General features: G+C 50.0%; 1 protein-coding gene across 1 annotated transcript; it reads right to left on the bottom strand.

The window, feature by feature from the left end:
* Window positions 1-5,130: 5,130 nt before the first annotated feature.
* On the bottom strand, window positions 5,131-14,430 carry LOC122363515 (polycomb complex protein BMI-1-A-like). The gene is made up of 6 exons (XM_043332895.1): window positions 14,347-14,430; window positions 9,907-10,053; window positions 9,535-9,631; window positions 5,981-6,084; window positions 5,510-5,606; window positions 5,131-5,224 (listed from the first exon to the last, which is right to left on the bottom strand). Exons 2-6 carry the CDS (start codon window positions 10,016-10,018, stop codon window positions 5,131-5,133), a joined length of 504 nt encoding a protein of 167 aa, XP_043188830.1. The 5' UTR covers window positions 10,019-10,053; window positions 14,347-14,430.
* Window positions 14,431-19,470: the final 5,040 nt, after the last annotated feature.

The raw sequence follows: 19,470 nt of genomic DNA, 5'->3' as shown, positions 1-19,470 counted from the left end.
TCATCAGAATCCTCAGTTCAGTTCAGCCTGCCGCCTGGTGGGACGATGTGAAAGCGTTTGAGCCACTTTCAGTTTGATTCGTCCGATCATCCAGCGTGTTAGCGTCGGAAGAGGCCAATTCGGCCCCCGAAGGTTTGATATTTCCTTAGGTTCTCGTTCAGTTTTAGGCAGGCATGCAATTCGACAATTCACATCCGATATTTCACTTTTCAATACGTTGCCGGAAAACCGGATACAGTGGCTGGTAGTTGCAGGTTTCCTGAAAGCAATAACCAGCTGGCCTCTGCAGGATTTTCCTGGGCTTAGGTATAGACGGATCCAGAAGTGCCTCCGTTCAATTGTTTCCATTCTCAAGATAGTCAAATACTTCTCCTCCACGCCTCTTGCCCTGCTCCGAGCTGGAAGGTCACCTTTATCCCACATTGCCGAGGAAATCCACGATGGCTGGTTATGACACAAACTCGTGCGAGCATTTGCAGCAAGATTTTTACACTCGTGTACCCAATTTAAACGGTTCAGTTGACGTGACAGATGACAGATCTCAGTCGTTACCCGGCAACCCTTCTGTTTATCATCATTGTGCGACATGACAAAGTCCATGCATTCATTCAGCGTATTTTCAGGCATAAACCCATATAACCTGGCGAACTTGCAACTTGCAAGATATCTAAAACTCTGCCGATTCGCTCATTCATACATGTCTGACAGCAATCATAACAATCAAATTGTCAATGCTGGATCAATAGACTAAAGCTTTGTCTACAAAAGCCGTCATCGGCTCGACGGCTACCCTACGAGTAAATCGAATATAGATTTATCTGCAAAAGACATCCGAGAATATCACCCAGCATTCACTTCACTCACAAAAAAATGTCACTAATTTTTCCCGACACACCTGCCTTTTGGAACCACAGTGCGCATCGGAGCGGAACGCCCCCTGCGTGACGTCACAGCCGGAAAGCGCGCGCCAAAAAACCGCGCCACGGTCGGCCCGGGAGCGTATTCGCCAATTGTATTACACGAACCGGCCAACCAATAGCTTGCCTCCTGAGTGACGTCAACGTGGCGTCATACTTTCGGTCCTCGCCCTGGTGGCGTCTATTGAAGCTAGGTTTTAAATTATTGACATTTAAGCTACGTGGGGTACATTATCGCCGTGGCGAAGTGGTTAGAGTATCGGACTGGTGATTCAGAGGTAGGTGGTTCGAATCCACTCGGCGACTTCGATTTTCGTGTCATCTGTCATTGTGCGTTTTTTATACATTTGTAACGGCGTGCACCTAAGAAATCAGACGTAGGCATTCTTCTAATGAATATGTTGCATAAGATAGATAGTTGCAGTCCAACCGATTGGTTCGGTTTCGGTATTTTCCAATGGTCTTTGTTTGTAGTTGGTTTGGTAGCGGTGTTCTGATTTTCTGTGATTGACATCACTAATGCATAGTGCATACTATGCGAACGTAGCCAATGGAAAGACAAATGGTGCTGGGCGATGGCCATTCATTGATCAATATTTCTCACTGCCAATGGGTGATAGCACGCAGCATTGACAGGGGCGGCGCTGACCTTTTGAAAGTAGGTGGGCACTTGGCAAGGTAAAGTACCTAAAAGTAGCGAAACCTAAGATGAAAAGTAAAAATCGCACGCTGGTAAGCAGGCTATTAGATAGCTTTTCGTGTAAGAATCACCATGCACAAAAAAGTTCGGCATAGCTGTTAGCGTAATCACGGGACGAGATAATCAGTTTCCAGCCGTCAGAGCGTCATCTATAGGAGCTATGCCCTAACTATAACTTTTACATTTCAGCCGCCAGGGGGATACCTAAGTCCTCTTACTTGGAATCTAGTTAAAGTCAAAAGATTTATATTAGACGTTTATGAAGATAACTTGGGACTGGTTGTTAAGTTGCATGCTCACGGCGGGCTGTCATCAATTTATCTCTATACATGTCTTATCTGATCGATGAAATAATACAGGAATCCGTTGTCATTCGAGTGTGTTTCATAATAGCTCTTCCGACTTTGACGAATATCGACAGTGCCGTAACAAAATTGGTAGTTCAGGTATAGACTGCAACTGCAGTTCTTTTGCAACTTATTCCTTAATCAGATGAACACTTGTCAGAGATTTATTGGGCGTACGATATTGGCGTGCGAACGTAGGGGCCAAAAATGCGCGTCTACGACCGACTTTTTTTAAGAGAAAAGAACCGCTGAAGCAAGAATCGATCCACCGACCTGTCGTCCATCACACCGAGACTCTAACCACTCGGCTACGGCGACACTTACATGTCTGATAGCCATATACAATGCAAAAATAGTCTCAACTCAAATCTAGCCTCAATGTATGCATTGTCGCGGCGGATGGCTATGACGTCGCACTAGAGATGTCGCTAGTTGATGGGCCGATTCGTGTAATACAATTGGCGAATACGCGGCCCGGGAGTGCGGCGGGGCAAAAACGTGACGTCACGGCCTGGCCGACGGCGGCGATTGATTGCCGCATCCCGGCCCCGGGCCGCGAGCTCCATACAAACACCGACCCGCCCCCCCCCCCCCGCTGCCGAGAGTGGCGCCAAAATTACGCGCCATAGCGGCGGCGTCCCTTCGGAGCGGCGCGATAGAGGCCAGGTGGCTGTCGGCTGCATTGGCGGGTGAATGGCGCGCGAATGGCGCGCGCGCCCGGGACGGTCACGTGACCTGCTCTCTGTGGTGTCGCCGCGTGGAGAGGGGAGGGGGTCCTTGTGGTAGGATGTGCCAGGACGTGCTCATACCTGAGGGTCCTGCCGGCACCTGCCGAGGGACTACCAGGGGGTAAAAATGCCCACAGCTGAATCGTGATGTGTTTGCCACCCAGTTACACAGCGTGGACGGACCGACAGTCGCATGGGTAAAAATCGAGACACGGCCCGTTAACAAGCAGGGTGGAAAGCAATTAGTGAGGGGGTAGATGAATGATATCCGGCGAGAGCGAGGGTGGTCGACTGACAGAGAGCTGTCCAAAGGGCAGCTGTGACGCGGCAGTTATTTATCGACATTTTGTTCAGGGGGCACATTTACGTGTCCAATTTCCCACTCATAAATATTTCATCTCATCGCGAGTGAACGCAGCTAACCGTTTCTATGTTGGCCATCGTCATAGCCATGGCTTATAGGTTGAAAGCCCGATAATATCTTGAAGAAAAACAATAGGCTTCGCCAAAGAAATACGCAAACAACAATAAAGACGGATGAGCCAAGAATTTTCGATAGGGAAAAAATGTGGGAAATTTTTACACGGGGGTAAAATGAATACCAGTTTGACTTCTTAGCCGCGGGAAAGTTTACCTTCCATGCCCATTACCCAGCAATAACTTCACTTCAGTCCACCGAGTGAGAAAACGTTTCCTTTTTTGCTTTAAACATGAGCTTCAAGGTGCGGCATTTTCAATGTGCATTACCCAATACCGGTAAACAAGAACCTCTAGTTTTCCCATTACTTTGGGCCTTGGGCCCACCCTGCGCGGAAAGTAAAATCCTTCAGGCTTCAGCGTCCGGGCGATCGGTCACAATTAATCACTGTTCTCACAGCGATTAGTGCGCGTCGTGTGGGAACGCATAAACATTAAACAGCCAAGAGAGGGGTAATATGAAGCGAAATGAGGATAGACGTTCGCTGACTGCTCTCCGCCATAACCTGCGGTTTCAGTCATGGGTATGTTGTGCTTCTAAAGCATAGGGGCGATTAACCAGACTACAATGAAACTGTAAATGTTGCTTACATGTATCGTCACCATTGCAGCTTGAACTAACATTGACGTCTTCTTTTCGATCACTCCGCATTAAAAAATCGCCAGTCAAAGCCATCCATTGAGATTGGTAAAACCGCACATTACTTTAGCGGTGGGCTGCACCCACACCACACGAATACACGAATATACACAAATGCATTGACAACACAGAGAGTAGAAGCTAGTACATAATATTGCTATTCTTGACGGAAGTGAAGGATTTCATGGAACTCTTTTGCAGTTCAACCATCGGCTTTACAAATAATATTTACCGGGAGCGTTTGTCCGCAGGCACGCTGCCATTGTTGCTCAATACACGCACCTGATTCGTGCATTGATTTTCAGTGGTGCCGGGCGCTGTTCGACCCGCGGGCCCAGTGACGGGGCCGTCCCCGGAGTCTCATTTCCGCTCCCGTTCAGTCACGTTCTGCACTTTGGGGCGCGCCCCGCACCGACGACACAGCGACAATTGGAGGAATTAGAAGCCAAATGAAGGCACGCGCTCCCCGCCCGGCGCCAGTCCAGAGGGGCGGACTAGGAGCGGAATGGACTCCGGAGGAGCTCACATCAGATCGATGAGAATGTGGCATGAGGGAGCTATTGGCCGAAGAGTGGAGCATTCTGACGCCGTATGCGTCGATGGCCTTCTGACCTTTCTCGATGAGCGTCGCTAGCGTCCTGTTCTTCATACATTCTCGATAATTTTGGCTCAATTTAACTTTGCTCATAAGCTAAGTTCTCTTAACAAACAAACTGGCAGGTTTGAAGCACGCCTAGTTGAGCGGCAACTAACATGCCATTTGTGGTGTTTCTAGTTCCTCATTAGTCGTTTTTTTTCTTCTTCGAAAACTAGCTCTTCTTTTCGGTCATCGCGGAGGGTCTTAATTCCTCGTTCCAACGTTGAGGAGTGCCCCTATTGTCTACCGAATACGGCCTTGGCTGGAATGGTATCACGTGAACATGGAGCTTGTCTTCTTTTCGCCTCTGTCCGAAAAAACACCTGTGCGGGCAACGCGGCAGTGCAGTGAAAGGAGAGGATCGCTAACACTGTAATACTCTTAAGAGTTTTGTAGCAGAACTGAATAATGTTCCTTTTTCCTATATTGTTTTAACCAGCCTGAACCAGCTGACCGCCATAACTAAGTGACCGACCGGCAAATATAACACGAGTCTAATTACGCTAGATAACATTAACAATTAGTACCGAAGTCATTGGCGCGATGTAGCAGGAAAGAACTAAGAACGGACACATATCATCGATACTTATCACCGACTCGAGTAATACCACCCAGCAGTGAGGCAGAACCCTGAAAACCGAGTCCGGGTGCAGCGGCGACCTGCTGCAGTCCATCTACTGGAATTCAGGGCCGCGATAGCGATCTGCCGCCGGTGCGGATCGGCAGCTGCCGGTTTTTACCGCGGCGTCGGCCCGCTCCAGGCGAACTGTCGGTGGCACTATCACACGCCCGTGCACAGTGACAGCGTGCAACGGCGGATGTACACGCCGCCGCAAAATGGCTACCGGAGCGCAGTCTTCCCCCTCGGAACACGAAAGGTATAGGGCGGGGACGCAGCACAGCCACGTCTAGGGGCAACACTTTCTCCATGCAGTGAAGGCGGCAGCGCCCGCGTACTACCAGTTATATCAGTAGCAAAACTCACACCAATTATGTAACTGCATGCATACACTGGTAGTTTCATGACAGCAGGTACTGTCTGAACAAATCTGGCTGAACTTACCTGGCGAACTCCAAGCTGAAGCTGATGGGATCGCTGAGGGTGTAGACAAATTGCTGGGAGCTGACGTCTCCCCGTCGCTCCGGCGACAGGCTCCGGTCTGCGGCAGACGAATGGACGAGAGACGGTCAGAACAAAGACGGGCAGAGCACAGACAGTGACAGGCCAGTGCATACAGAGACGGAACAGATTGTAGAACGAGAACAGGTAAGTAGATATAACAGTTATGGACGTAGGAAGAGTAGGGACGAGAGCATATAGCGAAATGATATTAAGACACTAACAAAGGCAAAGTAATATGGACTGATTCGTCTATTATCATCAAGCCTTCGCCTGTTACTGCCATTCATTATAGGCATCCCATGCATAATATCCGCGGCTAGCCCAGACGGCTCGCCAATTGGAGCTGCATTCGGTCCCGTAATGAACAGCAATTCAAGTTTCGGAGAAGGCGTCTCAGTTATATCCCCTCACCTCTCTGCGGGTGGTCCTGGTAGAAGTCTCGCCGTCTCTGCATCTCCTCGTTGAACAGTCGCGGCACCAGTTTATAGACGACAGACTGCAGAGTCTGGTCGGGCCTGTAAGGAACACGCGCGTCAGCGAACGGCAGTGACTGGAGGGAGAGTGGATAGCTCTAGCCCGTCCAGACACAAGCAGCGGATACGTAGACAACTCGGCTACAAGCTAACAACTGTCACCCGAATCCGAAAACCGCAGAATCCGCTCCGCCGCTGGGACAGTGCAACTGGTTTCCGTCCCTCTTTCTCTTTACATTGAGTTCATGACCAAACCAGTTTCCGACCACAGCCGGTCGCTGTCAGAACAGCGACCTCTCGGAGTTGGTTTGAGTGGACGAACATCTGAATCAGGTGAGATCAGACATATCGTCTTCCGGGTGGTACTGATAACGATAAGTGAAATGAATCTCGGAATTTCCGATATCACGAACGCTCTACGATTGACATTTCCAAAGCCAACATCCGAGATGAAACGGCAGCCAGATACCCCGAGACCCTTGAGTTGAGTTTGACTGTTATTTTAGTCCAAAGTACCGTGTTCAAAGTGGAATATCCCCTTTAAATTTATGTAGTGCCAAAATTTAAAACACAGCGCCGTCTCCTCACGGCGCGTGGCGTGACATAGCGGGAAAATCAACTATTGCGTGCACCTCACACCTACGAAAGCCACCGCAAACAAAAACCGCACCCGAGTCAGACGGACGGCGCGGCCTTCCCCACGCCATGGCCTCCGCCAGTTCCGCACGGTGACGCAGTGGGGCGGGCGGTAGCCGTCCCTGTCCGCCGCTGCCCGCCGCTACTACCGTTCCCGCCTACAGGTGGTCGGTCGGTCACTGGGCCTCGGTCCCGGTCACCCGATCCGCCGCCACCCGGCCAGCGCGTCCCGAAGGTGGCGAGAGACGCGAGACAAGGGACTGCGAGGACCAGGGACGCCGTGCCAGCCAGCCGGACGGGCCGGCGGACCGGCCGGGCCGTCAGCCGCCGGCCGGCCGGCCGTGATCGGTTTTTGCACGGTGGCCAACACGCGATACTAACGAAGACAGCGCCGTTGTAATTACGGTGCGACAAAGCCGCGACAAGACGCCGTTTCCGCCGTCACCAGCGCGGCGCTCCGCTCGGTTACATGCGGCGACCGGGCGGTGGTCATAAGGCACTCGCCGACGGGCCACGCTCGGCGGGTTCGGGCCGAGACAGGAAAAACAGCTGCTCACCGGCGCGACAGGCGATGGCGCTCATGCAAACCAGTTCGCCGAGCTGGATAAGCATAAGGCTGACGTTTGGGAGGCTCTCTCGGGATAGCTGACCTCTCAGAGATAAACACGAATCCTCACAGCAACCATAAGCTGCTCCGCGCTTTCCACCGCGAGGAAAAGCGCTGGCTCGTGCCTCCATCTTTTTCTTTTTTTATCAATTGCGCGAGGGCAGTAGTTCCGACATATCTGAGGAGATCTATGACATTCACCGTCTCAGGTTATTGAAAAAGTGTCATAAAAAGGTATATGAATGCACGGTTAAAAAGAGCAGAAGGCGAAAGGCATATACCATTATAGATAATAATTTCGAAATGTGAAGTATATCAAGACCGTCTCTATAATTTCAAGCAGCTTTAGGTCTGGCGACCGTTTTATAACTACTGGGGAAAGCAACGGACCTCGCAATTATGATCCAAAGATAAAACTACACGACATGTCATTCCCTTAAAAATGTGAGAATGTTCCTTTAATCAAAACGGCCAAATAAAACCGCCCACAAATCACCCACGGCGCAACAAACATCTCATCCGGGCGGAAGAACGACATCAGGAAACGAGCATCTTCTCGTCCCACTCGGCACATCCACCTACTTCCGCGCATTTTAACAGCCTTAGCGTATCCATTAAACGATTAAACCGGACTGATAGACGGCACTCCCCCGAGTCCCGTGATTAAAGCGGCGCGGCCGGCGCGCTCGCGCTCGCGAGCCAGAGGGGAGTGGGCGGCGTCACGGCGCGGTGGCCGGAGTCCGGCGACGGCGGGTTTCCGGACCGCTGGAGCTCGAGTGTCGCGTGGCCCGGTTCAGAGGCGGTGAAATCGTCACTGACCCACACCGACCGACCAGCCGCGGGATGGGCCGCCGCGCTGGATGGGCTGCTGGATGGATAGGTCGTGGAGCCATTCCCGGCTGTCCGGTGGGTCACTCACGAGGTCCGCACCTGGTGATGGTGCAGTGCAAGGCTGGTGATCGGCATCATCAGCCAAAATGTGCAATACTGATCACCAGTCACCGGATTTGCGGCCAGTCACTAGATGCAGGCTGGCCGATGCGACCCAACTCACTCAGTAACAGCTCATATTTACTCCTTTCCTCACTCTATTTTTCGACGGTTGCCAACCAACCGATGATTTAAACGTCCAGGTGAATTCGTCACGTTTTTGCGTAGCGTTCTGCGGAGCCGCCTTCCACGTTACGTTCACTACGTCTTCCCGCCTCCCACATTATTTCACTGATCGACTCACTCTGACCTTTCTCCCCTCGGAACAAGCTCGACAGCGCGGACCCACAAGAAAACGGCGCCAACTCACTGGCGCCAAAAACAAATATGGAGGCTGGCAGAAGACAAAATACCGGTTGGTCTCCCAGTCACCCGCAAAAAGTATCGCAAAAAAGCACCGCGGCCCAGTCTGTCTAGCGTGCTGTGCTCTGGCCGTCATCAGCGTGCCGCAGGTCAGCGCCTGGACCGTGCGTGTCACTATGTCGCGGGGGGACGAGGGGGACGAGTCTTTTTGCTGACTGATAATTGGTTCTCGCCTCGGCTGTCGCAGATAAGCTGTAATTCCATCTATGGAACAGCGACACCATGCACACTGTGTGGGACTCTATAGGAGGCAAGAAAAGTGTGCCGGGTCAGTCCTGTGGTCGCGAGCAAAAAAAACGACAACCATAATAATAATTTGACCTCGATACTTGGAGACTTACGTAACTAGTATGATTTAAATCAACCGATCAATGCCCACCACAATAGAGACTGGTGTTGCAGGTCTGTTCGCCAAGTTACGGAGCATGCATAGCATATGCCTTGGTATTGCTCATGAACTGGTTTTGGGATTATACATGTCTTCCGCGTTTACCAGTGAAACCAACAGCACTTAAGCAAAAGCAGCCATCGCAGTTACAAACCAACATCGTTATGGTGAAAGAAGCCATTTCCATGCAGCTGACACAATATGCCGCCTTTGCAATACATCGATAGAAGCAAGTGTGAAAAATGAACACAACGAAAAAAATTCAAAATTCAAAATAAAAATAATAATTCGTGATGTTATCAACACAGTAAGCAGTTGAGTTGGTTTGAAGGCAAACATATCTTTGAATGCAGCTGTCATTACCCAAGCGCTGCACATCCCCTTCCCTGCCCAATGCGGCTCCTTCACTCTTTCTTCAATGCCCAAAGATGAGCCCTTCTCTCTCAGTGTCCCCTTCCCTTTTCGCCAGCTCTCGGGGCTACCATCGGCAATCGGTGATTGACGGTACCTGAGTGCCGAGGTGAGTCGCGCCTTGTTCAGCTGGGTGCCGCACTTTGGACAGTCGCATGACTTCTTAACGTGGTCCATGATGCACGACTTGCAAACTGAAACACATAGAAAGGAGCCGTCAGCATTAGCAATCAATTCGGGTGGAACTGGACAATGGGACATGTCTCGAACGTTGGCAAAATAACGTGAACGACCTGCGATAGCATACAAAACGTATCTTACAGAAGTATAAATGAGAATCAGGCATCATTAGAATACACCTTTAAATGAACCCATCTATCTCCTCCTTCTTTCAACTGACAACAACCCGAAAACGTAAAGAAAGCATCTACTTCCACGTGGTCTAATTTATCTCCGGGGTCGTACTTACACGAGTGTAGGCACTCGACGACGGTGAAGGCGTCGACGAAGTATCCGTGACACAGGTGACAGGTGAGCTCGGGGCCCAGCTGGCGGATCTGCAGACGGCGCGCCCGCTCCATCGTGAGCAGTGGTCAGCGACGCACCGCGCCGATTACTGCGGTAGAGGAGCAGAGACACGTCAGTGGGGTACCGTACCGGGGGCAAGGGGTGAGATGTTCGTCGCCTGAATGGACTTGCTGCCTGCGTTTAGTACGTACAGACTAATGCAGCATCCGGCGTGATCAATTCTTCTTGGAGGAAAATGATAAGTAATCGATGATTGACGGGAGAACAGTCAGTTCTTTCCCACGTCTCCTGTGCGAGAATTATACTGCATTTTTGTTCGTCAACAACGGCACTTCGCGATCACTGCATCCAGTCGCAGCCTCTTACATACATACATACATACATACATACATACATACATACATACATACATACATACATACATGCATACAGTTTATTAGGTACCTCCATTACATGGGTTTTATGGTTACCACGTCGTTTACATACATACAAAACGTACATCGGAATAAAGTAAAATCGGTTTAAAACACTATAAATAAACTGCGAAGAGAACTGAGAAGCAGCGAGCTCCACAGCGGTCTGCCTACCGAGATCACACCAACCACGTAGCGGCGCGGGTGCACACTGGGCCGGGGGTCCGGAAAAGTGCTAGAAATTATTTGTGATTGAGTTGTTGATCTCAGTGACAAGCAAACATGCTAAAAACGAAGTGGGGCTGCTTAACCCTCGCCGGACCTATTGTCGGACCCCCCACCCCTCGGCCGGCCGAGGGGGGGAGGGTTGGTACGACCCCTTTTTGCCGTTTCGCCCCTAATGGAGCTAGAGCCTCGCGGAAAAAAACAAGCGTGTGCGCCGTTTCAAGGCGGAACGATTGCTACCCGATTTTAAGGTTCCAGGTCAACCGGTAACCTCTGAGGTGATGTCAAAAAGCCCAAGGTAGGGTTTGGTTTTTGGCAAATAATTTCGCAAAAAATGGCCGCAGAGCAGCGATTTTGGCACCATCGTGTTCGTCTGGCTCAGGCGCGTCGAATGGTATACTTTTTGTTCGGGTGAGGTCAACTTAAGGTATTGACCTCGAGTCAAGGTCAGTTCAGAGCCCATCAGGCCACGAACTTAATCGAAGGAGGTCGTATCGCATATCATTCGATTCGGGAGGTCTTCCCGAGTCCATTGGTGGCTTTCCCGAGTCGCTGGCTCAATTTGATCATGAGTTATTGACGAGAAACTCCTATGACCGGTGGCGGTGTGACGTCATAAATGACGTCACGGAAGGTCAAAAATGCAAAAGTAAAGCATCGGATCTTGCAAGGAGTGCACGAAATCACGATTCCGTGTGCTTGAGATAGTTTGAAATCATTCCATGCGCAAAAACAACAGTTTCCTTATTTCCCCATTCACTTTTAATGGTGAGGTCACGTGACCTCGAAGAGTAGCAGGCATTAGCAAAAATTGCGAGTAGGGCATGACAGAAAGATGATTGGTGGTTTGTATGGCATGGCCATTTTTAACGGCTCGAAATAACATTTCTCAAAAAGTCTAACTAAAGAGCAAGTTGTTGTTGATTATCACTGACTTGTGTTTAGGGGTTAATAATGACTGATTTTTTTAGTTTGGCCCAGAAATGTTGACAGCATTGTGTGCGTTGATCAATTCTGAGCTCAGGGACATATATTTCATTTAGATTATAAGCATTTGTTTTTCACAACTTCCAGCGTTTTAAAGAGCGCCGGGCCTTCAGTAGAGCGGCGAGGTGACAATTGCCCCTACATCATGTGGTTTACTGGCGCATATCTCGAAAAGTAGCAGGGAAAAGCAGCAAAGCACCTATATGGAACAAAAGATGAGTAATCAGAGGCTAGTATGAAATGTTCATTTTTAGCTGCTCGAAATAACGTTTTTATAAAAGTCTAATTGAAAAATTGGATATGATTTTAAATTACGTCTTGCAGCTGCTTGCAAACAGCTAGCTTATCTTGCAGAAAAGCGATGCAATATGTCAGAATGATGTTGGCACAGTGAACAACAGTTCCCTGAACTAGTCTGACAGGAAATTTCGTTCAAAACGACGATTGGTCAACTAATAAATTACCACTAAAGTTCATCATTAAAATCGGTAAATGTGGTGGCCTATAGAGAGTCTAAATTGTCTTGTGTTTGGTGACAACTGACGACCTCAATTTTGACCTTAGGGCAAAACTAGCATCGGAATCGTATTCTTCGATCAATTTGGGATTAAATGATACCTATTTTGTTCATATTGCGGACAGTCAGTTTGGGGGAATTTCTAGCGCTTTTTCAGGCTGCCGGCCTACAGTGGGGTGGCGGCATCATTTAACGGTGCAGCAGGGGGACACGGCATCGTACAACACTGCAACAGCGCGGAGTGTGCCGCTGACCACCAGCACACCTGCGGCCGGCTCTCTGGCCAGAAGACCGCCACGCCGGCCGGCTGGGACGGACCGAGAGGTAGATGTCTGCCGTGATTTATCGAGAAGCAGTCAGCTGCCGGGTCACCCGCAGTAATTACTGACACGCTGACCGCGGATGAGCGGCGATAGCCACGCTGTATTTAGGGCCAGCAGACGTCTCCATAACACAGGAAGCAGCGCTTAGCATTGCAGAAGGATGAGGTAAGACTGAGGTGGAGAGTGATCGAGATCCAAAGAGGAAACGGTATGAGATAGCGTGATTGACAAGGTTGCCACATATATAAAATACCTACATGATGCACTACGACCGGGTGATAGGAGCATAATTTTTCCGTAAAATTAATTAAAATATTGCAGCCTATTGTAGCATCGTAAAACGTTGACAGAGTCGTGTGTCTCCGAGGGATTATCTACCGATTATCTCGCTGCTGGCATCCAGCATCATCACCCTTCAAAAGGTGTGGAGTGTGGACTGTGGGACTGAAGGACAACCTACAGTAAAAAACTTCACTGCCTCAAATGTGTCAGTAAATGCAAGCAACAAAATAAAAACAATTGCTTAGCGAAAAAAAAATATAATCGCAATGGCATTCAGCTCGGCAATTATACCTACGTGTAGACTGTAGGTAGGTATATGAGCGCGGGACACTTTCAACCTAAACCGAGGAAAGAGGAATGCCTCGACAAGAAAGCATAACAAATCAAATAATAAAGAAAGGGAACGAAGCCTTCTCCATGGTCCAAGCCGCAGAGTAACCGAACAGGTGAAACGCTGTCCTCCAACCGCAATGCTACGGGACACATTACCTATCCCTTTTTTAGCCCTTCACTGTTATTCTTTAAACAGATTTAAAATGCTATGTAGCCTAAGCCAATCCATTCCTATAGGTAGTTAGTTAGTCTATGCAATACCGGGACGACGCGCAGATTCTAATCTAAGCTACATGTGTTTCATCTGGATCTAGTAGTCTCCTGACATCCATAGGCGGCGGAACGGGGAGGGCACCGGGGCACCGTGCCCCCCTTTGATTTTGGCATTTTAACATTAGCCCTATGGGCGTTGCATGGAAAGAATGGGACCAAAAGTCGGCAGTGCCCCCCCCCCTTAATTGAAGGTGTTCCGCCGCTACTGCTGACATCTGGTCCCGACTCTTGAGACCATAAAGAGTCCCGGTTTCGGCATCATTTTTACAGCAATGCCGCTGTAAATATCAATATCCGTAAAATTGTTCGGAGAATCAGGGAATTCCGTTTTTCTTTCGCCTAGTGTCCACTCATTCATTTTCTCTGAGTTGGTTGGCAGGTTGACCCCCCCCCTAGGACAAATTTTGTGCTCGAATCGATGGGGGGGGGGGGGTCCGGCACAGCACGGGGAATGTGTCCCACTCCCGCCCCGGCCGACACACGAACCAAGGGTGCGTTCGGGGCAATAAATAATGAGAATGTCAACGTTACACCCAAGAGTCACACAAACGAGGCGCCCTACCTGATACGAGCCAGCTCTAACGTAAACAGAAAAGAAAAGCAGCATCAGATGCATGACAGTGCCCAATCCCTGGAGTTTTCCGTCCCTACCACATAATCTCGGCTGTCGTCGCGAGGTCAGGGGGAGGCAGATATCGCCGATACCCCCGGCACGACGCCCCCACCAGTCATCGCCCCGGGCGCCTGTCCCCCCCTAACCCCCCCCCCCCCCCCCCCCACCGTCGCCCCGCGGCACCACGCCGCCGGCCCGTGCCATTGGTCGTCGGCCGGCACCGTCGCTGACGCACCGAAACAAAGCAGCCACATGTAAACACGTCCACTGCGCATGCGCGAGCCGGCCGACGGCGCCGCGTCGGGGCTGTCCAATAAATAACGCAACACCGGACAAGGCAAATAACTCCAGAACGCGACGAGATATCGGAAAAGTGATTTCACCAGTGAATTCAGCGTATGAAAATTGTACTCACCGTAAATTATCTTCCCTGTAGCTGTCCCATTTACCGAGGAATCACACGAAACGGAGGAGCCACTGGCCGCACCACCCCACACGCGCCGTGAAAAACGCTGCTCTGCGCGCGGCCAGCAGCCGCCGGATCCCCCCGGCGGTCACGTGACTCAAGTTCCCGGATGAGGCTCCCCCTCGCAGCGGCGCGCACAACCGGCTCTGCCGCCTGCTACCCAAGGCCGGGGAAATTCGTTTTAGCGTTTCGGAGGGTCGATTATAATTACGCCGGGCCGGCGGCGGCGGCGGAGAGAGGGGGAGAGCGGAGAGAGCCTGCCTTTTGTGCGGCGGCCAGCGGGTAGAGCGCGGAGCGGACGGACGGGGGACGCGGCCCGACCCAACGGTCGGGGCTGGTCGGCCGGCGTGCCCGCTGGTAATTGAGGGGACGCCCGGGTCCGATGGACGTGGCCGGCGATTAGGGGCCCGGGCGCACGGGGGAATGGCATGCGTGCTGCCGGCGCTGGGGCGTCCCTGGCGGTCCCGGCCAATAGGAGTTTTAATTTGTCGGAAGGGATGGCAGGACTGTGTGCGAATGAGTAGGCACAGTTGTCGAAAGAGGGAGAGAAAGAAGAGGGGAGGGAGGGACTATAGAGTCTAGAGAGGGACTGGAGGGTCATGGTTATCATAATATCAGTGAACACCGAAACGGCAAGTTGCCAAGTTGCTTCTGGCAACTGGAAATGCTAGTTTATTGAAAAAGCTGGTCGATATGCGTAGATTGTAGGAGTCGTAGACACCATTAACCGATGCAACAAATCGAACTCATTGTCTGACAGTCCGCCACTAGGTGCATACCTATAAGTCAAAAAATTAAAAACGGGTGATGGACACAGAATAAAGACCAAAGTTTCATCAATAACATTTCTAACGTTCCATCCGCCGTAGGTACATTGCAGAGATAAGCGAAGTGACAATTTTCGGTGCGGACTATGTATAGCGTGGATAGTGGCCCCATGATGAAGAGAGCGGGAATAATTGGGAAACAGGGAGCACTGGGATGACTTTTAACCCTCGCCGGCCGAGGGGGGGGGGCGGGTGCCGCCCCCCATAGGGTTTTTTCGCGATAGCTCCGAACACGCTGGCGATAGAGAGCTGAAACTTGGCATACCTGACCTTTGATCCAAGCCGCATCTTTTGACACCAACCGCATTTTTGGGTCAGGTCAGGTCACTGACCTATGACGTCATAAGTGAACCTCTGCACGGTCTTCAGATGTCGCAACTTCGCAACGCCCTCACTGCCAGAGGAGATGTCACAGGGAAATGAAACTTGCAGGATCTAGTATCCATTATGAGTCCCACAACTTGTATATCTCGGATTTTTCCTAAAGGTCATATGAGGTCAGGTCATTTTCGTGACCTCACCATTATAAGTCAATGGGGAAAAATTCAAACTGCTATTCTGGCGCCGGGAACGATCTCCAACTATCTCAAGCACACAGAATCGTGATTTGATGCACTCCTTGCAAGGTTAGATGCGTCACTTTTGCAATGTTGACCTTGCGTGACGTCATTTATGACGTCATCAAGGTCATATTAGTTTTTCGTCAATAGCTCTTGATCAAATTGAGCTAGCGAGTCGGGAAAGCCACCAATGGACTCAGGAAGACCTGCCGAATCGAATGATATGCGACATGACCTCTTTCGACCAACTTCGTGACCTGGGGGTGCTGACCTGACCTTGACCTGAGGTCAACACCCCAAATTGACCTGACCCAGACAAAAAGTATATCATTCGACGCGCCTGAGCGAGACAAACACGATGCTGCCAAAATCGGCGCTCTGCGGCCGTTTTTTGCGAAGTTATTCACCAAAAACTGAACCGTACCTTGGGGCACTTGACCTGACCTCAGAGGTCACCGGTTGACCTGGGACCTTAAAATCGGGTACCAATCTCTGCGTCTCGTAACGGCGCACACGCTCGTTTTTTCCGCGACGCGCTAGCTCCACCAGGGGCGAAACGGCGAGGGGGGGGGGTCGTACCCGCCCCCCCCCCCCCCTCGGCCGGCGCGTATGTAGAAAACCAATAGGTCCGGCGAGGGTTAAAGTGACCATCCCACCTTAACATTAGTTTTGAGTTCAGATAGCCAAAATGGGGTCCCTGGCTTGCACTTACCGGTTTGAGCACTCACAAGATCGAGAAATGCCTCAAATCGAAAATAAATAATTTCAAAGTTGTAGCACTTGGATTCAGAGGGGCTAATGCATTAGAATGCCCCCTCTGAATGTGTGACGCACGTCAGCGCAGAGCTAACGATTTAAATTGTTTTCTTAACTGTTTCGTAGCACGCGGTGGTATATGCTGCTTTGCGAGCAACAAGTGCCGCGCTTTCAACTAAAGTCGCTAGGAACAGCGGAGATCTCAAAAAGTACCTAAACAAAAGTAAAAGTCTAACATCTTGAAAACCGGTGAATATTTTTCGATGAAATTTGGCAGATATTTGTTTTCGCTCTTTCTGAACCAAGCGACATCACTTTCATGCAAATTCATTAACCCTCGCCCGCACATGCCATTTTCCCATCCTAGGACGCACATGGGGGGGGGGGGGGGATTGCCACCCCCGCGCCATTTCGTTCCTGTTGGAGCTAGAGCTTCGCGGTAAAGATCAAAAAGATTCTTTGGGAAGAGACAAATCCAATGATACCCAGTTTTACCTTCTCAGGTCCTCAGTTTTACCTCGCCGGCACAGGGGGGGTTGATGCAACCCCCTTAAGGTTTTTTTTTGCGAATAACTCGCGTAAAAAGCGGCCGAGAGCGACGAAACTTTCAGTACCCTCGCATTGATTAAAGGTAGTGTGCTACCTTTGAAAGATTTCCCATTTTATTTTTCCTAGGATAAGAAGCTTCTGTTTTTACCTAATATCGCAAAAAAAAATTCAAAAATGGGCCCGGAATAGCGTTTTTTTTTGCCTAAAAGTTTATCGGTTTTTCGATATGTATAAACTGTAGTGGGCGGGCTGAATTGCAAACAGGCGTCGGCAACAAACGCGAATGCGGCGCACATGTGACAATAAGCAAAGGTCATTATAGAGTTACGACGTACGGGAATGAGTTATCAGCTGTCTAATTGTAGACAACACAATGTCTGACTAAACTGTAAGCCTGTATTGGTATTGTTTCTTTAATTTGGCTGTCGTACATTAATTTATAGTTTGAAATATGATTTTATGTAAAATAATTGATATAAAGCAGCCGTCTCTTAAATTATGACCTCATTTCACCACACGAAAGTGGCAGAAATGACAATGATCAGCTGACGCATTTTTCTTGGCCGAAGTCAGAGCGCGCGGCCCGACGCACCACCACCGCACCACAAAGTATGAGCAGAAGCCGCGCCCAAAGCCAGGGCCCCGGTAACGTGAGGTAGCCGAGTCGGGGCAGCGTGCGCTGACCCAAGCCGGGGCCGCGGCTTTGGGCGCGGTCTACCGCATCCCCGCGGGCAGCCCCGGGCTATCACATGACACCGGGAGGACGCGCGGCCCCGGCTTGGGTCAGCGCACGCTACCCCGACTCGGCTACCTCACATTACCGGGGCCCTGGCTTTGGGTGCGGTCTACCGCACCACCTAACAGGCGTGTTCGAAACCGCAGGAGATGATGATGAACGGGTTTATCGAAACTTGATTGTATGAGCCTATCGGTAATAGCGATTTTGGTGTGTGCATTTATTGTTCATAGTGGTGTGAAATGTGGTTGGGGTACGACCGACAACCCGTCGGGGCGAATTTCGCACTGGGGTGCTCAAAATTTGAAGAATTTAAGACGTTTCCATGGGTTTTGAAGGTATGGATGAGTTCTAAAAATCCGGTTCTCCTTATCCGGGTCATTAACTCCATATGGTCCAGGAAAGCTGGCACACTACCTTTAACCCGCGACCTGGTGGGGGGGGGGCTATTTTTGCCCCCCCCCCCCTCCAGACTTTTCGATATATCTCCAGAACCGCTGCGCCGATCGTCACCAAACTTTCAGTACCCTCCCGGACATCAATTTTACACATTGTGACCAAATTTTTTTTTCCAAAGGCTATGATAGGTTGGCCGGAAATGACGTCAGAGTGACGTCATGTTCTGCCGTTTTCGACCCAAAAAAGGGTTTCGCGGGAAGAGCTGTCAGGCCTATAGCTTTGCAAATACAGAAAAATGATAAAGACATAAAAGCTGTAGATTAGACAGGGCTACAAAACTGCTGTCTCGGATTTTTGAAATTTTTGGATTTTGACCCTCAAAAATCAAAAAATATATTTTTTGAATATAATAATCGAAAAATCCAAAAAGTTTTTTGAATTTCGCAAAAACCGGAATATATGTGATAGTCCTTACCGCCTTCCATCCAAATACCAAATTTTAGATTGATACCTCTTTTTTTGGCGAAGTTATAGCGAAAAAACTGTTCAAAATTGATGACGTCAAATTTTCAAACTCAATTTTTAGCAATTCTAGACCCCGTAGCGCAAAACAAAGACCACCATTAGACTCCCCGTGACGAGCTGCATCGAATCAATACCCATTTTATGCAAAACTATCAACTTTAAAATTTGACCTTTTTGGCCTGACCTTGACCTGACCTTGACCTCAACTTCACCAGAAACTAACCTAAGCCGTACCTGATAGTCTTATAACCAACACCATTGAGTTGGAAATGAAAAATTGGCCATAAAACATGCATCACACAACCTTAGTAAAGTTGGGCTCATGTGACCTGACCTGTGACCCTTGGTGACCTGACCTGTGACCTGACCTGGTATTGCCAGTGACCTCTAATAGAAACATATCTACTAGGCAACTGACGCCCTACCGCTGATTCTCGACAAAATGCGTTTTCCTCGGTGTTATAGCGCATTCCCTAGAAGCCCCGTGAACGGTGAAACATTTCATCTTTGACCTGACCTGTGACGTCATCGGTGACCCCGAGGTCAATGAAATTTGGTGTTCCTCGACAAATTTGACAGGCCTTTCGAACGCCGTTTGAATTTTGCGGATCCGTCCAGTAGTTTCGGAGATACGAGGGGGGGGGGGCAAAAAATAGCCCCCCCACCAGGTCGCGTTATAAACAGACCCCACCAGGGCGCGGGTTAATGTTACACCTACCCT

This window comes from Amphibalanus amphitrite, unplaced genomic scaffold, assembly GCF_019059575.1.
Source record: "Amphibalanus amphitrite isolate SeventyFive unplaced genomic scaffold, NRLGWU_Aamphi_draft 000625F_arrow, whole genome shotgun sequence".
Classification (NCBI taxonomy): Eukaryota; Metazoa; Arthropoda; class Thecostraca; order Balanomorpha; family Balanidae; genus Amphibalanus; species Amphibalanus amphitrite.
The sequence above is the reverse complement of the archived record's forward strand: the minus strand, read 5'-3'. Positions and strand labels throughout refer to the sequence as shown.

Bases quoted from the DNA above. Each gene is read 5' to 3' on its own strand.
- LOC122363515 (XM_043332895.1), bottom strand. From the start codon at position 10,018: ATGGAGCGGGCGCGCCGTCTGCAGATCCGCCAGCTGGGCCCCGAGCTC. The intron at 9,632-9,906 runs GTAAGTACGACC...TATGTGTTTCAG, and splicing joins CGTCGAGTGCCTACACTCGT to TTTGCAAGTCGTGCATCATG. The intron at 5,225-5,509 runs GTAAGTTCAGCC...GGCGTGTGATAG, and splicing joins TTCAGCTTGGAGTTCGCCAG to TGCCACCGACAGTTCGCCTG.